Here is a 17,863-nt window from a genome sequence, read left to right on the forward strand (position 1 = left end):
CAACCACTCTGCTCTCCCAAATCCTTCCCTTCATCCCTCATCCATCACTTCCCGATGGTTTCTGATCCTCTGGGCATCGCGGCGGAGATGTTAATGGAATTTGGGGACAGCGAATGTCCCCATGGAGAGGGGAGGGACAGGCGGAGCTGCCTCTGGAATAGCGGGAAAGAGCTATCTGGAGAAATATTCGGGATCAGCATCTCCCTGGGCAGGTTTGTCAGGAATGGGATTTTTCCTGGAATTCTGGAATTTATACAAAATACAGGAGACATTCCGGTGCCTGGAATGTATTCCCGAAACTCTTTTCCTGACATTCCTGGATGTGGAGAAATCCCTTGGGACAGAAACTGTGGAATGCTGCCTGATTATCCTCCTTTTTTGATTCTCAGCAGGAATTTTTCTCCCAAAAAACGCCTCCCCGGGGCAGGGATAAAAGGCTGGAATTATTGCTGATCCCTGGAGGGAGAAAATTCCCGAGGGGTCTTTCCTAGGAGCCATTAACTCCCTGGAATTCCCTCAGGGAACATGAGAGGTCCCAGAGATTCCAGCGGCGTTTTCCCAATTTTATCCCTGGATGGAGGGGAATGTTGGCTCCACATCTGTCCAGATGTGCCTGGAAAATCCTGTGAATTCCCAATCCGTGGAATTCCACCATTCCTGGCACTTCCCTAAAAAAATCCCTAAAAACCCTTTGGGTACCTGAAGAGCTTCTCCAAACCCAGAGAAAAGTAAAGAAAAATCCTTGGAAACTTCCCTGGAAACTTCTCCTTCCCGAGGCCAGAGATTTACAATTTCTGTCATTTTTCTCACTTTTCTTTATCCCACACCCCTGCCGGGGTGAAATTTCTTCCCCATAAAAGCCTCAGCCTGGGACAATAAATCAGAAGATGTTTTTTAGTGGCAGATTTTTTTTCCTCCTTTTCTGACTCTTTTTGCCATAAAAAAGGTGGGAAAAGAGGAAATTGGGAATAACAGCAGATTTGCCCAAGTGTTGGGTTGGGAAAGTGGGGTTTTGTCCTCGGGAAATGTTGGATTTGGGGATTAAATCCCAAAATTTGCTCCTGGTTAATTTTAAAAAATGAGGATTTTAACTCTCTGCTGGATCTGAGCTGGTTTAGCCCCAAAATTCCCATTTTCCTCCTCATTTTTCCACTAAAATTCCTCCTCACAAGCAGGGAGGATAAATCCGGAGGTGTTGTGGGAGACAGGGAATAAAGGAGTCCTGAAAAGAGGAATTTTCCATTGAAAAATGACAATTGCTGGCTGGAAAAAGGAGTCATCTGTGGAAAAACGGGATGGAAAATGTGGATTTTGCTTTTCATCTCAGCAGGGGCATCATAGATCTATAAATTGCAAGCAGAAAGGGATTCTTTGGATAAATAGGAAAGTCATGATATTCTAATTGCGTAAGCTAAAATGAAAATGAAAATGAAAATAATTTTTTAAAATGAAATTAAAGTAAAAGTAAAAATAAAAATTAAAACATTAAAACATTAAAAAGTTAAAACATTAAAAAGTTAAAACATTAAAATGTTAAAATTAAAATAAAAACAAAGCAAAACCAAAACAAAATAAAACAAAACAAAACAAAATAAAATAAAATAAAATAAAAATTTTAAAAACGTTTAAAATTTGACATAATTCTAATTTAAATATTTAAATGCACGGAAGGAAAATACGAAAATAAATGGATTTACAACACTGAATAGAAATTGATTAAAGTTTAAATATATGCAAATGTCGACAAACAAACACATTAAAACGCAAAAATAAATCGATTCAATTCCAAATAAATCGATTCCCATTCCAGGAATGAAATATCCCCTTTTGAAATATTCCCAAACGGGATATTCCCCAAATTCCCCAAGTCTGGGACACGGGGCTGTTTCTGCAGGTCACTGACGGCGGCACCATCAAGCAGAAGATCTTCACCTTCGATGCCATGTTCTCCACCAACTTCTCCCAGATGGAAAACTACCGGAAGCGGGAAGACCTGGTGTACCAATCCACCGTGCGGTGAGCTCCTCTGCCCCGTGTCGGGACGGTTTTTGGGGAGTTTTCCCCAGTTTTTGAAAGGATTCCGGGAGAAACCATCCCGTGGTCCTGCTGATCGTCGGGGAGAAGGGGGAAAGTGGGAAATTCTAGAAGTGGGAATGGGGGGAGAAATCCGAAGATTGGGAAAACTGGGGGAAATGGATCCATGTTTATTTGTAGGAAGAGAGATTCTCCCTGCTTTTATTCCAAGTGGGAATCACATCCAGGAATGCCTCTTCCCTGTTGCGTGCTGATTTTTAGGAATTTTTTCCCCAGTTTTTGAAAGGATTCCGGGAGAAACCATCCCATGGTCCTGCTGATCCTTGGGGAAAAGGGGGAAAAGTGATTTCTGGAGGATTTCTGGGGATTTCCGGAGGTGGGAATGGGTGGAGAAATCCGAAGTTTGGGGAAATCGGGAAAAACAGATCCATGTTTATTTGTAGAACAGGAGCTTCTCCCTGCTTTTATTCCAAGTGGGAATCACATCCAGGAATGCCTCTTCCCTGTTGCGTGCTGATTTTTGGGAATTTTTTCCCAGTTTTTAAAGGATTCCAGGAGAAACAATCCCATGGTCCTGCTGGTCCTTGGGAAAAGGTGGAAAAGTGGGAAATTCTAGAAGTGGGAATGGGCAGAGAAATCCAAAGGTTGGGAAAATCGGGAAAACCGGATCCATGTTTATTTATAGAAGAGATATTTTTATTCTCCCTGCTTTTATTCCAAGTGGGAATTACTTCCAGGGATGCCAGGTTTATTCCTGATTCCTCACCTTCCTCATTTCCAACATTGGAGCTTGGGAAAAAGGTCAGGAGAGGTTTAATCCAAGGAGAGTAAAACCTGGGATGAAGTATTCCTTCCTCATCGCTTCTTTCCATCCTAATTTCCTTGGGAAATGAGAATTTTCTAATCAGATTTTCCCAGCTTGGGGTAAGAAAAATTCCATGCATGGCAGGGGAAAACCGGGATTTCCTCCAGTCCCGGGAGGTTTCCCACCACGAAATGTCCGGGAAGGGCTGGGAAGGGCTGGGTCTGGTTTATCCCATGGGATGAGGGGGTGGGAAGTGGAAAATTCTTCCTAAAGCTTTGGAATCCGAGATTTTTGGGGAGTTTTTTGCCTTTTTTTCCTGCTACATTTGGAATTACTCCATTCCCTGTGAAGGGAGTGAGGGACTGGGAGGATTCCTGGAGCAGGGGACAAGGAATTCCATTTTCCCTGGGGATTGGGAGTATCCCTGTAGCAGGGGAAAAGGAATTCCACATTCTCCCTGTGGATCGGGAATGAGGGATCAGGAACATTCCTGGTGCAGAAGACAAGGAATCAAACATTCCCTGTGGACCAGGAACATCCCTAGAGCAGGGAACAAGGAATCAAACATTCCCTGTGGATCAGGAGCATTCCTGGAGCACAGAAGAAGGAATTCCACATTCCCTGTGGATTGGGAACATTCCCAGGGACAAGGAATCAAACATTCCCTGTGGATCTCGAGGATTCCTGGAGCAGGGAACAAGGAACTCCATATTCCCTGTGGATTGTGAACATCTCTGGATCAAGGAACAAGGAATTCTACATTTCCTGTGGATCGGGAGCATTCCCAGGGACAAGGAATCAAATATTCCCTGTGGATCCAGAACATCCCTGGAGCACAGAAAAATGAATGGAACACTCCCTGTGGATCGGGAGTGAGGGATCAGGAGCATCCCTGGAGCACAGAACAAGGAATCAAACATCCCCTGTAGACCAGGAGTACTCCTGGAGCAGGAATCAGACATTCCACATTCCCTGTGGATCACGAACATCCCTGGAGCAGGAACAAGGACATTCCACATTCCCTGCTCACGGAATGTTTCTCCCACACAGCGAGCAAAATCCATCACCTTTTTTTTTCTTTTTTCTTCTTTTTTTTCTTCCGGCCGCTCCGTTCTCCTCCCTTTCTCCACACATTGTAGAACGAATGGAATTTGGGAGCAGAAAATCCCCCTGGCTCCAGGAGCAGCCACTTGAAAGCCTCGGGAATGGCTGGGAAATCGGCCGTGCAGCCGGGAGGTGTTGGCGGGAAAAGGCTTTTCATGCAGCCTTCTTTTTTTATTTTCCAAAGGAAAACAAGACCCAGCCTGGGGGAGAAGGAGATCATTCCTGCAGGGTGAGGACAGAGCCTGTTTTCCAAATCATTGGCTTTTTTTGGGAATGTCCTGCCTGATTTTGGACTCTCCCGAAGAATTGGAGCAACCCTGGGAAGGGTTTGGGGATGGATGGATGGAATCTCCCAACCCAGTTTTTCGCTTCCGTTCATTCTCCCTTTCTTTTCCCATCGATTTATTCTTTATTTTGGGAATCTTTGCCGTGGCTCAGGCACAGTCGGGGCCGTTCCAGGGAGATTTATCCCAGGAGGAGCCAATTTTATCATCATTCTCCCAGTCCTTGGTCCTTATCAGCGTTCTCCCAAGTGGAATCAGCCTCATCAGCATTATCCCGGTCTCTGGTCCTCATCAGCATTATCCCGGGCAGAACCGGCCTTATCAGTGTTATCCCAGTTCTTGGTCCTTATAAGCGTTTTCCCAGTCCTTATCAGTGTTATCCCAGTTCTTCTCAGGGTTTTCCCAGTTCTTGGTCCTTATCAGTTTTATCCCACTCCTTATCAGCTTATTTCCGTCCTTATCAGCATTATCCTGCTCCTTATCAGCGTTATTCCAGTCCTTGGTCCTCATAAGCATTTCCCAGTCCTTATCAGCTTTTTCCTGCCCCTTATCACCGTTATCCCAGTCCTTGGTCTTTATTAGTGTTCTCTCATTTTCCTTATCAGCGTTTTCCTGCTCGTTATCAGCATTATCTCAGTCCTTATCAATGTTTTCCCAGTCCTTATCAGGGTTATCCCAGCCCTGGGTCCTTACCAGCGTTCTCCCTGTCCCTGCTCCTTATCCACATTATCCCGCTCCTTATCAGCATTATCCCGTTTTCCTGCTCCTTATCACCACCACTTTTTCCGTCCCAGCTTTGAGCCGGGAAGAGCAAATCCGGGAGAGATCCCATTCCTCCAATCCCGTTTTTCTTTCCCCTTCCCTTGATCAAAATCCCCCCTCATCCTAAGGCTTTGCTTTAGGATTTCCCATGTCCCTTTTTCCCCCGTATTCCCAACTCAAGGACGCGCCAGGGTCGGTTGTTCCCCGTTATTCCCATCCTCAGGAATATCAAACAGAGCCAGTCAGGCCCCAAAATCCCCCCGCGAATCCAACGGGATCATTCCAAAAGGAGCGGAGCGGGATCGGAGCCGCTGCGGAGCGCTGCTGACGGAGCGGGTGGGCGGCAGATTCCCGATCCATGGATAATCGGCGGCTGGAACAGATGGCGGAGGCTCGGTTGGAAGCGCCGTGGCCATGGAAAGGAGCTGCCAGGGAATGCTCACTTCCAGGGGGGCTCCTTGGAGTGGGAATGGATCCAGGGGCTGGGAGGAGGGAAAAGTGGAGCTGGAATTCGCCCGGAAGGGGAATTTGCGAGGAGCGGGTTCTGGGTGCTCCAGGAGGGAATTGCTGCCGTCCTCGTGGGATGGGAGAGGTGGGGTGAGAGGGAAGGAGAGAAGGGATGGATCCGTGACTGGAAAGGGGGAATGCTGCCAGCCAGAAGGTGGGATAGCACGGGCTGGGATGCTCCTCGCCACAAGGGTGGGATGATGCCAGGTGGGAATGTGGAATGTTGCTGGAAAGGCAGGATCAGGCTTCTGGTCAGGGGGATGGGATAATGCTCCAGCCTGGAAAGGCGGGACATCTCCAGATGGAGAGGTGGGATAATGCTTCCAGTTGGAAAGGACGGATATTTCCAGCTGGAAATGTGGGATAACACGTCCGACTGGAAAAGCGGGATATTTCCAGATGGAGAGGTGGGATGATAGAAAAGCAGGATATTTACAGATGGAGAGGTGGGATGATGCTTCCAATTGGGAAGGCAGCGTACTGCCAGCTGGAAATGTGGGATAATGCTCCCAGCTGGAAAAGCTGGATATTTCCCACTGGTGAGGTGGGATGAAGCTCCAGACTGGAAAGGCTGGATATTTCCAGCTGGAAATGTGGGATAACCCTTCCGATTGGGAAGGCAGGATGTTTCCAGCCAGTGAGGTGGGATGATGCTCCTAACCAGAAAGGCTGGATACTCCCAGGGGGTGAGATGGGATAATGCTTCCGACTGGAAAAGCAGGATGTTGCCATCTGGTGAGGTGGGATGATGCCAGCTGGAAAGGTGGGATGTTTCCGGCCAGTGAGGTGGGATGCTGGCAACTGGAAAGGTGGGATAATGCCAACAGGAAAGGCAGGATGCTGCCGGCCAGTGAGGTGGGATAATGCTTCCGACTGGAAAGGTGGGATGTTTCCAGCCAGGGAAGTGGGATGATGCTTCCAACTGGGAAGGTGGGATGCTTCCAGCCAGCAAGGTGGGATGATGCCAGCTGGAAAGGTGGGATTCTTCCAGCTGGAGGTGTGGGATGCTTCCAGACAATGAGGTGGGATAATGCTTCCGACTGGAAAAACGGGATGTGTCCAGGCAGTGAGGTGGGATAATGCTCCCGACCAGGAAGGTGGGATGCTTCCAGACAATAAGGTGGGATGATACCAACTGGAAAGGTGGGATGTTTCTGGCTGGAGATGTGGGATGCTGCCTGGAAAGCCAAGATGTTTCCAGCTGGAGAATTGGGATGATTCTTCCGGTCAGGGAGGTGGGAAGTCGCAGAGCAGCAAGGCAGGATGGGAGCAGATGGAGAGGCAGGATGGGGAGGTGGGACAATGCCAGCTGAACGGTGGGGTGGGATGGGATGGGATGGGATGAGATGGCATGGGATGGGATGGGATGGGATGGGATGGTGCTGGCTGGGGAGGTGGGATGGGGATGCTGGCTGGAAAAGTGGGATGCTGCCCACCGGAAAGGTAGGATGCTGGGGACGAGAAAAGTGGGATGCTGAGGATCAAAAAGGTGGGAAGATCTGGAGCAACAAGGTGGGATTCTCTAGACCCAAAAACTGGGATTCTGAGGACCAGAAAAGGGGGACACTGAAGATCAGAAAGGTGAGATGCTGAGGACCAGAAAGGTTGGATTCTGAGGACCAGAAGGGTGGGATGTTGAGGACAAGCAATGTGGGATCCTCTGGACCAAAAAAGTGGGATGCTGAGGATCAGAAAGGTGGGGTGCTGCCATCCAGGGAGCCAGGATTCAGCAAATTGCCTCCCAGGCAGCCTCCTGAGCATTCCCAGCTCCAGCAGCACTGATCCTTTGGCATAACTCCTCTTTCATTTTCCCCAAGCTTATCTAAAGTCTCCAGATAAAAGACGGATCGATGAATGCTCTGGTTTTGCTCAGAATTTGGGATTTGCTGCTTTTCTCCCCCACTTTGCCGTGCTGGGGTGGCCTGGCAGGTTCAGTGCTGAGGTTTTCCATCAGAATTCTGCAGGCGGGATTCCATGGTCACGGATTCATGCCTTTCCCTCCCATCCACGTCTCCTTCCAATAACGGAATTCCTTCCCCTCGGAGGAGCTGTCAGCACCGGTGAACTCTGGCTGCTAAAACATTCCCCAGCTCCTCCCGCAGCCTTTGGAGTTATTAAGTTTATTGATTCCCATCCAACGCCGCGGTATCCGGGTGCTGACCGCTGAATCCCACGGGAAAATGGGATGGGGACGGAATGCTGAGTGCTGTCCATCCTCTGCAGCCTTCCCGAGGTCCGGATCTCGGACAACGGTCCCTACGAGTGCCACGTGGGGATCTACGACAGAGCCACGCGGGAGAAGGTGGTGCTGGCATCCGGGAATGTGTTCCTGAACGTGATGGGTGAGCGCCGGGAGAGGGAGAGCATGGAAAACTGCTGTGGGGTCTTGGAGTGCGGGAACAGCCGGGATTGGGATTGTTTTGTCATCCGCAGGGATGGGGGAGAGGATGGGAATGGGATGGGATGGGATAATGGGGTGGAATAATGGGATGGGATGGGATGGGATGGGATGGGATGGGATGGGATGGGATGGGATGGAATGGGATGGGATGGGATGGGATGGGAGGGGATGGGGGTGCTGAGGACCCCACTCTGACCCCACGGCTCCACCCTGCAGCTCCCCCCACGTCCATCTCGGTGCTGGCCGCCGACACCCCAGCGCCCTTCAGCCGCTACCAGGCGCAGAACTTCACCCTGGTGTGTGTGGTGTCCGGCGGGAAGCCTGCGCCGCTGGTGAGCTCCTGGTGGGATTGGCACCCCAGGGACATGGGGAATCACCAAACATCCCTTCCGTGTAAAATCCACCAGAACCGTGCGCTGCTCCATCAGGCCAAACCCACTTCCCAAATCCCATTTTTCATAAAATCCACCAAATCCTACTTTCCGTGGAGACTGATCCATGTCCTGTTCCATCAGGCCGAACCTGCTTCCCAAATCTCATCTTTCCATGGAGACTGATCCATGTGCCATTCCAGCAGGTCAAACCCACTCCCCAAATCCCATTTTTCATCAAATCCATCAGATCCACACATTGTTCCATCAGGCCAGACCCAATTCCCAAATCCTATCTTTCATGAAATCCACCAAATCACATCTTTCCTAAAATCCACCAGATCTACACTGTTCCATCAGGCCCAACCTGCTCCCCAGATCCCACCTCTCATAAAATCCACCAAATCTCATCTTTCCATGGAGAATGATCCATGTGCTGTTCCATCCGGCCAAATCCCATCTTTCATAAAATCCACCAGATCCCCACTTTGTTCCAACAGGCCAAACCCACTCCCCTGATCCCATCTTTCCATCGAGACTGATCCATGTGCTGTTTCATCAGGCCAAACCCATTTTCCAAATCCCATCTTCCCATGGAGACTGTGGGAAGGAGTTCCATCCTAACCAAATACCCCTTCCATGTAAAATCCACCAGGTCCGTGTGCTATTCCATCAGGCCAAATCTGCTCCCCAAATCCCATCTTTCCTAAAATCCAGCAGATCCACATGTTGTTCCCTCAGGCCAAACCCACTCCCCAAATCCCATCTTTCATAAAATCCATCAAATCCCTGTGGTGTTCCATCAGGCCAAACCTGCTCCCCAAATCCCATCTTTCACAAAATCCATCAAATCCCATCTTTCATAAAATCTACCCATCTACATGTTGTTTCATTAGGCCAAACCAGCTCCCTGAATCCCATCTTTCATAAAATCCACCAAATCTCATCTTTCCATGGAGACTGATCCACATGCTGTTCCCACCAGTCAAACCCTCTCCCCAAATCCCATTTTCCCCCAGAGATGGCGGGAAGGATCTCCATCCATAGGAACACCGGGGATGTCCCAGCCCCTCACACCACCCTCTGTCCCCTCCAGGTGTACTTCAAGCGGGACGGCGAGCCCATCGAGGCCACCCCTCTGCCGGAGCCGCCGGCCGGCGCCGCAAACTGGGCTCCCCGCAACCTCCTGCACCGTGACCTGGACGACACCAAGGTGCCCAAATCCCTGGCGGCCGACGGCGAGCCGGGGATGGGCCAACCCTTCCCCACGGCCGAGCCGCCGCGGGGACTGGCGGCCGAGCGCGACGCGGTGACGGAAAACATTCCCGAGACGGTGGTGAGCCGGGAGTTCCCGCGCTGGGTGCACATGACGGAGCCCATCTACTATTTCCGGCACACCCACGCGCCCGTCAGTGACGGCACCGTCGAGGCCAGAGCCACCCTGACGTGGACGCTGAACCCGCAGATCGACAACGAGGCGCTCTTCAGCTGCGAGGTGAAGCACCCGGCGCTCTCCATGCCCATGCAGTCCGAGGTCACGCTCGGTAAGACGATGGATTCGGGGCTTTTCCTGGATTTTTGGGGCTTACGTGATTTTTTTCAATTTTTTTTCCATTTTTGAGGGGTTTTTTCTTTCCAATGTTTGGATTTTCTTTCAATTGTTTTGGCTTCTTCCCTTCCATTTTTTGGCTTTTCTTTCCATTTATTTGGCTTTTTCCCTTCCATTTTTTAAATTTTCTTTCCCCTTCCCCCCCCACTTTTCTCTTTTCACTTCTTTTAACTTTTTCTCTGGTTTTGGCACCTTTTTTCCCTTTTTTTACTTTTTTCCTCCATTTTTCACCCTTTTTTTTTTCCCCATATTTTTTCTGGGCTTTCCCCCATTTTTTTCCTGTTTTTAATTCCACTTTTTTTGCTCTCCTGGCCCTCAATTTTCCCTCCTTTCGGACTTCTCCTTTTGGGGGCTTTCAGTTCTGTGAGGATCACATGTGGCTGCATCAGGACAGAGGCGGCGATGCCAAGCCTCCCCAAAATTTGGGATGAGAGGAGGGAATTTGGGGGATCCATCAGGAAGAAGAAGGGATTTTCCAGGTGTTTATGGCCCATGGGCGATGTTATAGGGTGTGATAAAAAGGATTTTTTGGGTATCAGGGCTGTGTTGGGATGAGCAGGATGGGGGGTTGGAACTGAGGGGTGTCACATCCATCCATCCATCCATCATCCATCCCTCCATTCTTCCATCCATCCCTCCATCCATCCATCCATCCATCCATCCATCATCCATCCATCCCTCCTTCCCTCCATCCATCCCTCCTTCCCTCCATCCTTCCATCATCCATCCATCCACCCATCCCAGTCCCAGGAGATCCATGGACACTCCATGGCCGTTGTTGGCCGTCACAAAACTCATCCCAGCAGGAATCGCCAGGGAGGGAATTCCCAGGCTGGCTCCTGGCAGGGGGATGGGATTGAAGGCAGGGAATTTGGCTCCCAGCATTCCCAGGCCTCTGGAATGGCAGCAGATCCTCAGGTGACCACAGGATCCAGGGAATTGTGTCCTTCACCATCTCCCACCCTGCCCGGGGCTTCCCTCCTCTCTCCCAGCTTCCATGGGAAGAGGCTGAGCTATCCGCTGGGATTTCCCAGCCTGGGGATATTCCTCTGGAAAAGCTCTCCCAGCCTCGGGATATTCCCCTGGAAAAGCTCTCCCAGGCTCAGGATATTCCTCTGGAAAAGCTCTCCCAGGCTCAGGATATTCCTCTGGAAAAGCTCTCCCAGCCTCAGGATATTCCTCTGGAAAAGCTCTCCCAGCCTCAGGATATTCCTCTGGAAAGCTCTCCCAGGCTGGAGCCAGGTGGAGCCGCCTGGGCTTTGCTCCTGGCCAAGTAGAGCACTTGGCTCCTCACCATCTCCTGGAGAGCTTCTCCTCCTTGGCTTCCCGACGTCTTCCCATTCAATCTCCTCCCCACCATCCAAAACCAACAGAAATCCTGGATTTTCCCACTTTCTGGAGCTCGGCAGGTTTTGATCTGAGGCCTCACAGCTTGGCTGCTCCAAGACCTGGCCTGGCCAAGCTCAGCCCATATTGTCCCCAGATCCAGGCTCTCCGTGTCCCCAGAGGTGTCTCTGCAGCTCCCAGGGTTCCCATCTGCTCCTGGATTTTGGGCACCAGCCCAGCAGATCCCCGTTAACCCCTTCCCGATATCCATGGCATAAAGACACACTATAAATAGATATTAAATATATCATTCCCAATAAAAGCTTTTTTCTTTTCATTTTTTGGTTTTTCTTTCCATTTTTTTGCCTTTTCTCCCCATTTTTTTCCTTTTTCTTTTAATTTTTTTTTCTACTCTTTGGCTTCTTTTTTCTTCTTTTTTTTGCCTTTTTTCTTTTTTTTTCTTTTGTTTTTGCCTTTTTGTTCCACATTTTTTCTGGGCTTTCCCCTGATATTTTTTTGCTTTTAATTCCACTTTTTTTTTTGCTTTCCTTCCAGTGATTTTTTCCCTCCTTTTGGACTTCTCTTTTGAGGGGTTTCACTTACATGGGGATCACATGTGGCTGCATCGATAGAGGCAATGATGCCAAAGCTCTGCAAAATTTGAGATGAGAGGAGGGAATTTTTTTTCCATTTTTTGGCTTTTTTTCTCCCATTTGTTTTCCTTTTCATTTTCAGCAATTATTTTCCTTCTTTTGTTTCTCTTTTTTTTTGTTTTTTTTCCTTTTTCCTGGCCTTTTTTTCCCTTTGTGTCTGCTTTTTTCCCACATTTTTCCCGTGGTTTTTGGGGTGTCCAGGCAGAGCATTCCTGAGCAGGGATGGACATTCCAAGGGCTGATATTCCCCACCACATCTCTCTGGTGGTTTTGTCCCTCTGTGTCGTGCCAGTGTCATATCCAGACTTGTTTTATCCCATCCATGGAACAGCTTGGATGGACAAAGAATGATTTTTGGGACATTTTGGACAAAGCACAACCTCCCTCCTGTCCGTTTTTCCTTCTGCTTCCATGGAAGCCCAGCAGGGACACTCCCACCACCCTGCCTGGTGTCCCCACACCAGGGTTGGCTGCCATGGGAAAAGGGATTCCCTCTTTTTTCCGCGCTGTTATTGGGATTTTGTGCCAGCCGGGATTTGGGGTTGTCTCCCTTGCTAATGGCAGCTGGGTGGGACTCACTGAGGACACGTTTTTTGGGAATTCTCTGAGGTGTTTATCTCCACGGCTTCAAACCAGCCTGATCCTCCATGGCTGTTTTTTCCGAGCAGAGTTTGGTTGGGAAATAAATCCTTCCCATCAATCCATCCCATCCCAGCCATCCATCAGCCTCACACTTCCCGCTCTCTGCCCTGGGGGGTCCTTCCTCCCCGTCCATCTGTCACTCGGTGTCACCCAGCCTGGCCATCAATCACCGGGCAGGGATCATCTGTCAAACCCTCGTTAACCCTGCCAAGGGCATTCCCGGCTCCGGGAATCTGACAGCTCTTCCTGTCCCCTTCCCAGTGGCTCCCAAGGGCCCGAAGATCACGATGACCCCGACGAGGGCGCGGGTTGGGGACACGGTGCGGATCCTGGTGCAGGGCTTCCAGGTCAGCATGCCCGGGGGAGCAGAGGACAGCCGTGGTCAACAGCTGGGATTTGTGGGGTTGGTGTGGTGGCCTTGGTGGTGTCACTGTCCCTGTGGTGGAAGGGGTTGGCCGAAGGTGTGGCTGCTCCATCCTGGAAGTGTCCAAGGATGGGTTGGGTGGGGCTGGGAGCAAAGTGGGATGGTGGAAGGTGTGACTGTCCATGTGGGGTGGGATGGGATCAGCTTTAGGGTCCCTTCTAACCCAGACCCAAAGCCAAACTCAGACCGAAACCAAATTCAAACCCAGACTCAGACCCAAAACCAAACAGAATCCCAAAATCAAACTCAGACCCAAACTCAAACCCAGATGCAAACTCAGACCCAAAACCAAACTCAGACCTAAACCCAAATTCAAACCAAAACCCAAATTCAAACATAAACCCAAACTCCAACTCAGACCCAAACCCATCCCCAACTGCGATTTGATGCTTTCACCTCCATCTTTGTCCCTTTCCCACTCCCCTGGCCCCATCCCTCTCCCTGCAGAATGATATGTTCCCAGAGCTGCTGTTCGCCTGGAGGCAGGTGGGCAGCTGATTCCTGACTCAAACTCAAGCCCAAAAGCAGACCCAGACCCAAATCCAACCCCAACCCCAACCCGAATCCCAACCCGGATTTGACTCTCCCAGCTCCACGCTCTCTCCCTGTCCCCGCAGAACGAGGTGTTCCCCGAGCCGCTGTTCACCTGGACGCGGGTGGGCAGCCGGCTGCTGGACGGCAGCGCGGAGCACGACGGGAAGGAGCTGGTGCTGGAGCGCGTGCCGGCCGAGCTGAACGGCTCCATGTACCGCTGCACCGCCCAGAACCCGCTGGGCTCCACCGACACCCACACGCGCCTCATCGTCTTCGGTGCGCAGCCCGCGAGTGTCCCTGCTGACCCCAGGGCAGGGTTGGGCTTGGAGTGGGGGTTGAGGAAGCTTTTCTTGGCAATGATATATTTTATACCTATTTATATTGTATTTTTATATCTATTTCTATTTCTATTTATTGCATTTATATTTATATTTATATATATTTATATTTATATCCATATCTATATCCATTTCCATATCCATATCTATATATCTATATAGGTTTCTATTTCTAGATGTATTTATATTTTTATAGTCTTATTTTTATGCATTTATATATTTCTATTTTTTATATATTTATATTTATTTTATGTATATTTATAATTTTATATATTTTTTTATATCTATGCCTCTGCGGGGTCCCCTCGGCTCCTCCCCCTGAGGAGAGGAGTTGATGTTGGGTTTGATGCAGCTTTCATTGGGAATGATATATTTTATATATATATTTATATACTTATTTATATACTTATATATTTATATACTTATAAATTTATATACTTATATCTATTTTTATATATTTATATATATCCCTCTGTGAGGTCCCCTCAGCTCCTTCCCCCGAGGGGAGGGGTTGGTGTTGGGCTTGATGCAGCTTTTATTGGAAATTATATATTTTCTGCCCATTTTTAGTGCGTTTTTCTAGTGTGTATTTAAAATCGTCTCTCTGCTGTTTGTTTCCTGCTAGAAAACCCCAATATTCCCAGAGGAACAGAAGACTCCAATGGTGAGTGGTGCTGGCAGCACTGGGAATTCCATGGAAATGCTTGGGAAGTTCTGGGTGGAGAGAGTCTGGCCTTGCCTCATCCCAAACCCTTTCCCATCTCTCCTCACCTCATCCCAAATCCTTTCCCATCTCCATTGCCTCATCCCAAACCCTTTCCCATCTCCCCTCACCTCATCCCAAATCCTTTCCCATCTCCATTGCCTCATCCCAAACCCTTTCCCAGCCTCATTGCCTCATCCCAAACCCTTTCCCATCTCCCCTCACCTCATCCCAAATCCTTTCCCATCTCCCCTCATCTCATCCCAAACCCTTTCCCAGCCTCATTGCCTCATCCCAAACCCTTTCCCATCTCCCCTCACCTCATCCCAAGTCATTTCCCATCTCTCCTATCCTCACACCCAGCCCATTACCATCTCTACTCGCCTCTTTCCAGGTCCTTTCCCATCTCTCTGTTCATCATCCCAAGCCCTTCTCCATCTCTCCTCATCCCAAACCCTTTCTCATCTCTCCTCACCTCATCCCAACCCTCTCCCATCTCTCCTTTCATCATCCCAAGTCCTTTCTCATCTCTCTTCGTCTCATCCCAAGCCCTTTCCCATCTCCTCAGCTCATCCCAAGCCTTTTCCCATCTCTCTGTTCATCATTCCAAATCCTTTCCCATCTCCTTGTCTCATCCCAAACCCTCTCCCATCCCCATTGCCGCATCCCAAGTCCTTTCCCGTGTCCCCAGGGATATCCTCACACCAAAAGCGACCCCACAGACCCTCCCACCCCATCCCCCACCTCCCCCCGACCCCACCCCATCCCGAGATCCCCCCAAACACACGGTGCCCCCATGCTGCTCCGATCCCCAGCACCAGGACGAGATTCCGTGACTCCTGATCCCTTTTCCCTCCTTTCCAGAGTCACTCCAATCCCTTTCCTCCACTCTCGTAGTTCACTCCTACCCTTTTCTTCCCCTCCTCTCCAGTTTCACCCCGATCCCTTTTCCCCTGCTCTCCAGGTTCACTCCAATCCCTTTTCTTTCTCTCCAGGTTCACCCCGATCCCTTTTTCCCTCCCATCCTTCTTTTGCCTCCTCTCCAGGTTTGCTCCAAGTCCTTTTTCCCTCCAATCCCTTTTCCCCTCCTCTCCAGCTTCACCCTGATCCCTTTTTTCCTACTCTTCAGCTTCACCCCGGTCCCTTTTCCCCTCCAATCCCTTTTCCCCTCTTCTCCAGTTTCACTCCAATCCCTTTTGCCCTCCGATCCCTTTTTCCCTCCTCTCCAGGTTCGCCCCGATCCCCTTTCCCTCTCCAGGTTCATTCCGATCCCTTTTTCCCTCCAATCCCCTTTTCCCTCCTCTCCCGGTTCACCCACATCTCTTTTTCCCTCTCCAGTTTCACTCCAATCCCTTTTCCCCTCGATCCCTCTTTCCCTCCTCTCCCGGTTCACTCCGCTCCTTTTCCCTCTCCAGGTTCGCTCCCAGGCCACCGCGGTTTCAGACTGGTTTTGGCGCTCACCCTGACAGTGATCCTGGAGCTCACGTGAAGCTTTGCCGCCTCCTCTTCCTCCTCCTCCTCCTCCTCCGTCCAGCTCCTCCCGGAATTCCCAAACTCCAACCCTCGGCTTTCCCGCTCTTTTTTTTTCTATTCTCTCGACAGTCTCGGTCTCTCTCCATGTCTTGGCTTCCTCAGACGATCGAATTAAAGGGAAAAATGGAAAAACCTCCCCCGGGAGAAGGTTGTGATTCATGTTTTACCTGTGCTGGCATTCCCAGCATCATCCTGGTTTTCCCAGATCCATTTTGGGGTTCCCAGCTCTGTTTTGGGGTTCCCAGCTCTGTTTTGGGGTTCCCAGCAGCCTCTTGGGGTTCCCAGCACCATTTTGAGGTTCCCAGATCCATCTTGAGGTTCCCAACACCTTCTCGGGGTTCCCAGCTCCATCTTGGGCCTCCCAGCTCTGTTTTGGGCTTCCCAACTCCATCTCAATGTTCCCAGCTCTGTCTTGGGTTTCCCAGCTCCATCTCGGGTTCCCAGCACCATCTCGGAATTACCAGCTCCATCTCAGAGTTCTCAGTTCCATCTCGAGGTTCCCAGCTCCCAGCTCAGAACCTTTGCAAGGTCTGTGAAGGGTGCAGGAACATTCTGGGATCCAAGCACCAGATTTTCCCTGGGAAAAACCCAGCTGCCCCATTGCCACCGCCCGGAGCTGCTCCAGGCCTCCTCTCCCGGGTGAGGACCCGCCGTGTCCCCAGCCCTCCCGAGGTGGCACCGGGAGCCCAGACTCGTGGATCAGTGGGTTGATCCGGTGGGAATCAGGGGACAGCCGGGCTGGCTGAGGAATGCCAAGTGACAGGCAGCTCCCAACCCCAAATGTCAGCGCTCACACTTGAGCGGGCAGCGCGTCCCGTGGGCACCCAGCCCGCTCCGTGCCACCCTCCTGTCCCTCCTGGCCACCTGTCGCCATGGCAACGGGCCGGATCCCGGCCATTCCCGCTGTCCCCATCCCGGGATGGCGCCAACCCCACTGCTGGCGAAATCCAGGTGGTTTTGCTCGGATCCTGGTGGCTTTCCAGGCTGCTTTTACAGCTGTGGAGCAACCAGCTGTGGGCCAGGATCCCTGAGGATTGGAAATGGGATAGGAAAAGATTCCAAGGATCCCCGAGGAGCAGAAATGGGGGGGAAAATCCCACGGATGAGCATCCAGCTGTGAGCTAAGATCCCTGGAGAGTGGAAATGGGGTGGGAAAAATCCCAAGGATGGACATCCAGCTGTGGGCTGGGATCCCTGGGGAGCAGAAAAGGGATGGGAAAAATCCCAACAATCCCTGCAGAGCGGATGTGGGGGAAAAATCCCAAAGATAGACATCCAGCTGTGGGCCAGGATCCCTGGGGAGCAGAAATGGGGTGGGAAAAGATTCCAAGGATCCCTGGGAAGCGGATATGGGGGAAAAATCTCAAGGATGGACATCCAGCTGTGGGCTGGGATCCCTGGGGAGTGGAAATGGGGCAGGAAAGGATTCCAAGGATGGGGATCATCCCAAGGACGATCCCAAAGCTCATCCCAAAGGATGGGGCACTCCCAAGCCTTTTCCTCGGGGAACTCTCCCTCCTGGAGGGTTATCCAGCAGCCGCGCTGTGCCTCATCTCCCCCAAGCCCCGCACGAGCGCTCAGCGTCGTTATTACCGCGATGATTAATTATTATTAGCAGATTCCAGCCTTTCCCCGCTCCGGTTCCAACCTCGCCGCTTTATCATTTGGATTGGGAGCAGCACCGGGATGGATCTGGGATGTGTGGGAGGATCAGCAGCTCTGCTTCCATCCCGGAGGAACGATATCCGAACATCCCAATCCTGTGGGATTTTCCCTTTCACTCCGTGGATGAGAAGGAAATCTTTTTTCCACAGGAACCGTCATTTTTTTAGT

The 17,863-nt window shown here is 50.6% G+C and overlaps 1 protein-coding gene and 1 long non-coding RNA gene across 2 annotated transcripts in view; both read left to right on the plus strand.

Moving 5' to 3' along the window:
* Window positions 1–16,166, plus strand: part of IGSF21 (immunoglobin superfamily member 21) — a 49,703-nt gene extending 33,537 nt beyond the window's left edge. The window contains exons 3-10 of the mRNA XM_085079913.1: window positions 1,895–2,016; window positions 7,720–7,838; window positions 8,114–8,229; window positions 9,365–9,812; window positions 12,760–12,845; window positions 13,540–13,732; window positions 14,420–14,458; window positions 15,913–16,166. Of these exons, the coding sequence (XP_084936039.1) occupies window positions 1,895–2,016; window positions 7,720–7,838; window positions 8,114–8,229; window positions 9,365–9,812; window positions 12,760–12,845; window positions 13,540–13,732; window positions 14,420–14,458; window positions 15,913–15,986 (1,197 nt within the window). The 3' untranslated portion in view covers window positions 15,987–16,166. The remainder of the gene's footprint in view (window positions 1–1,894; window positions 2,017–7,719; window positions 7,839–8,113; window positions 8,230–9,364; window positions 9,813–12,759; window positions 12,846–13,539; window positions 13,733–14,419; window positions 14,459–15,912) is intronic.
* Window positions 5,525–6,800, plus strand: LOC146428404 (uncharacterized). The gene is made up of 3 exons (XR_014856154.1): window positions 5,525–5,903; window positions 5,943–6,282; window positions 6,352–6,800. It is a non-coding gene; the product is annotated as an uncharacterized LOC146428404 (long non-coding RNA).
* Window positions 16,167–17,863: the final 1,697 nt, after the last annotated feature.

Source organism: Lichenostomus cassidix, chromosome 21, assembly GCF_008360975.1.
Source record: "Lichenostomus cassidix isolate B80296 chromosome 21, HeHo_3.0, whole genome shotgun sequence".
Taxonomy (NCBI): domain Eukaryota; kingdom Metazoa; phylum Chordata; class Aves; order Passeriformes; family Meliphagidae; genus Lichenostomus; species Lichenostomus cassidix.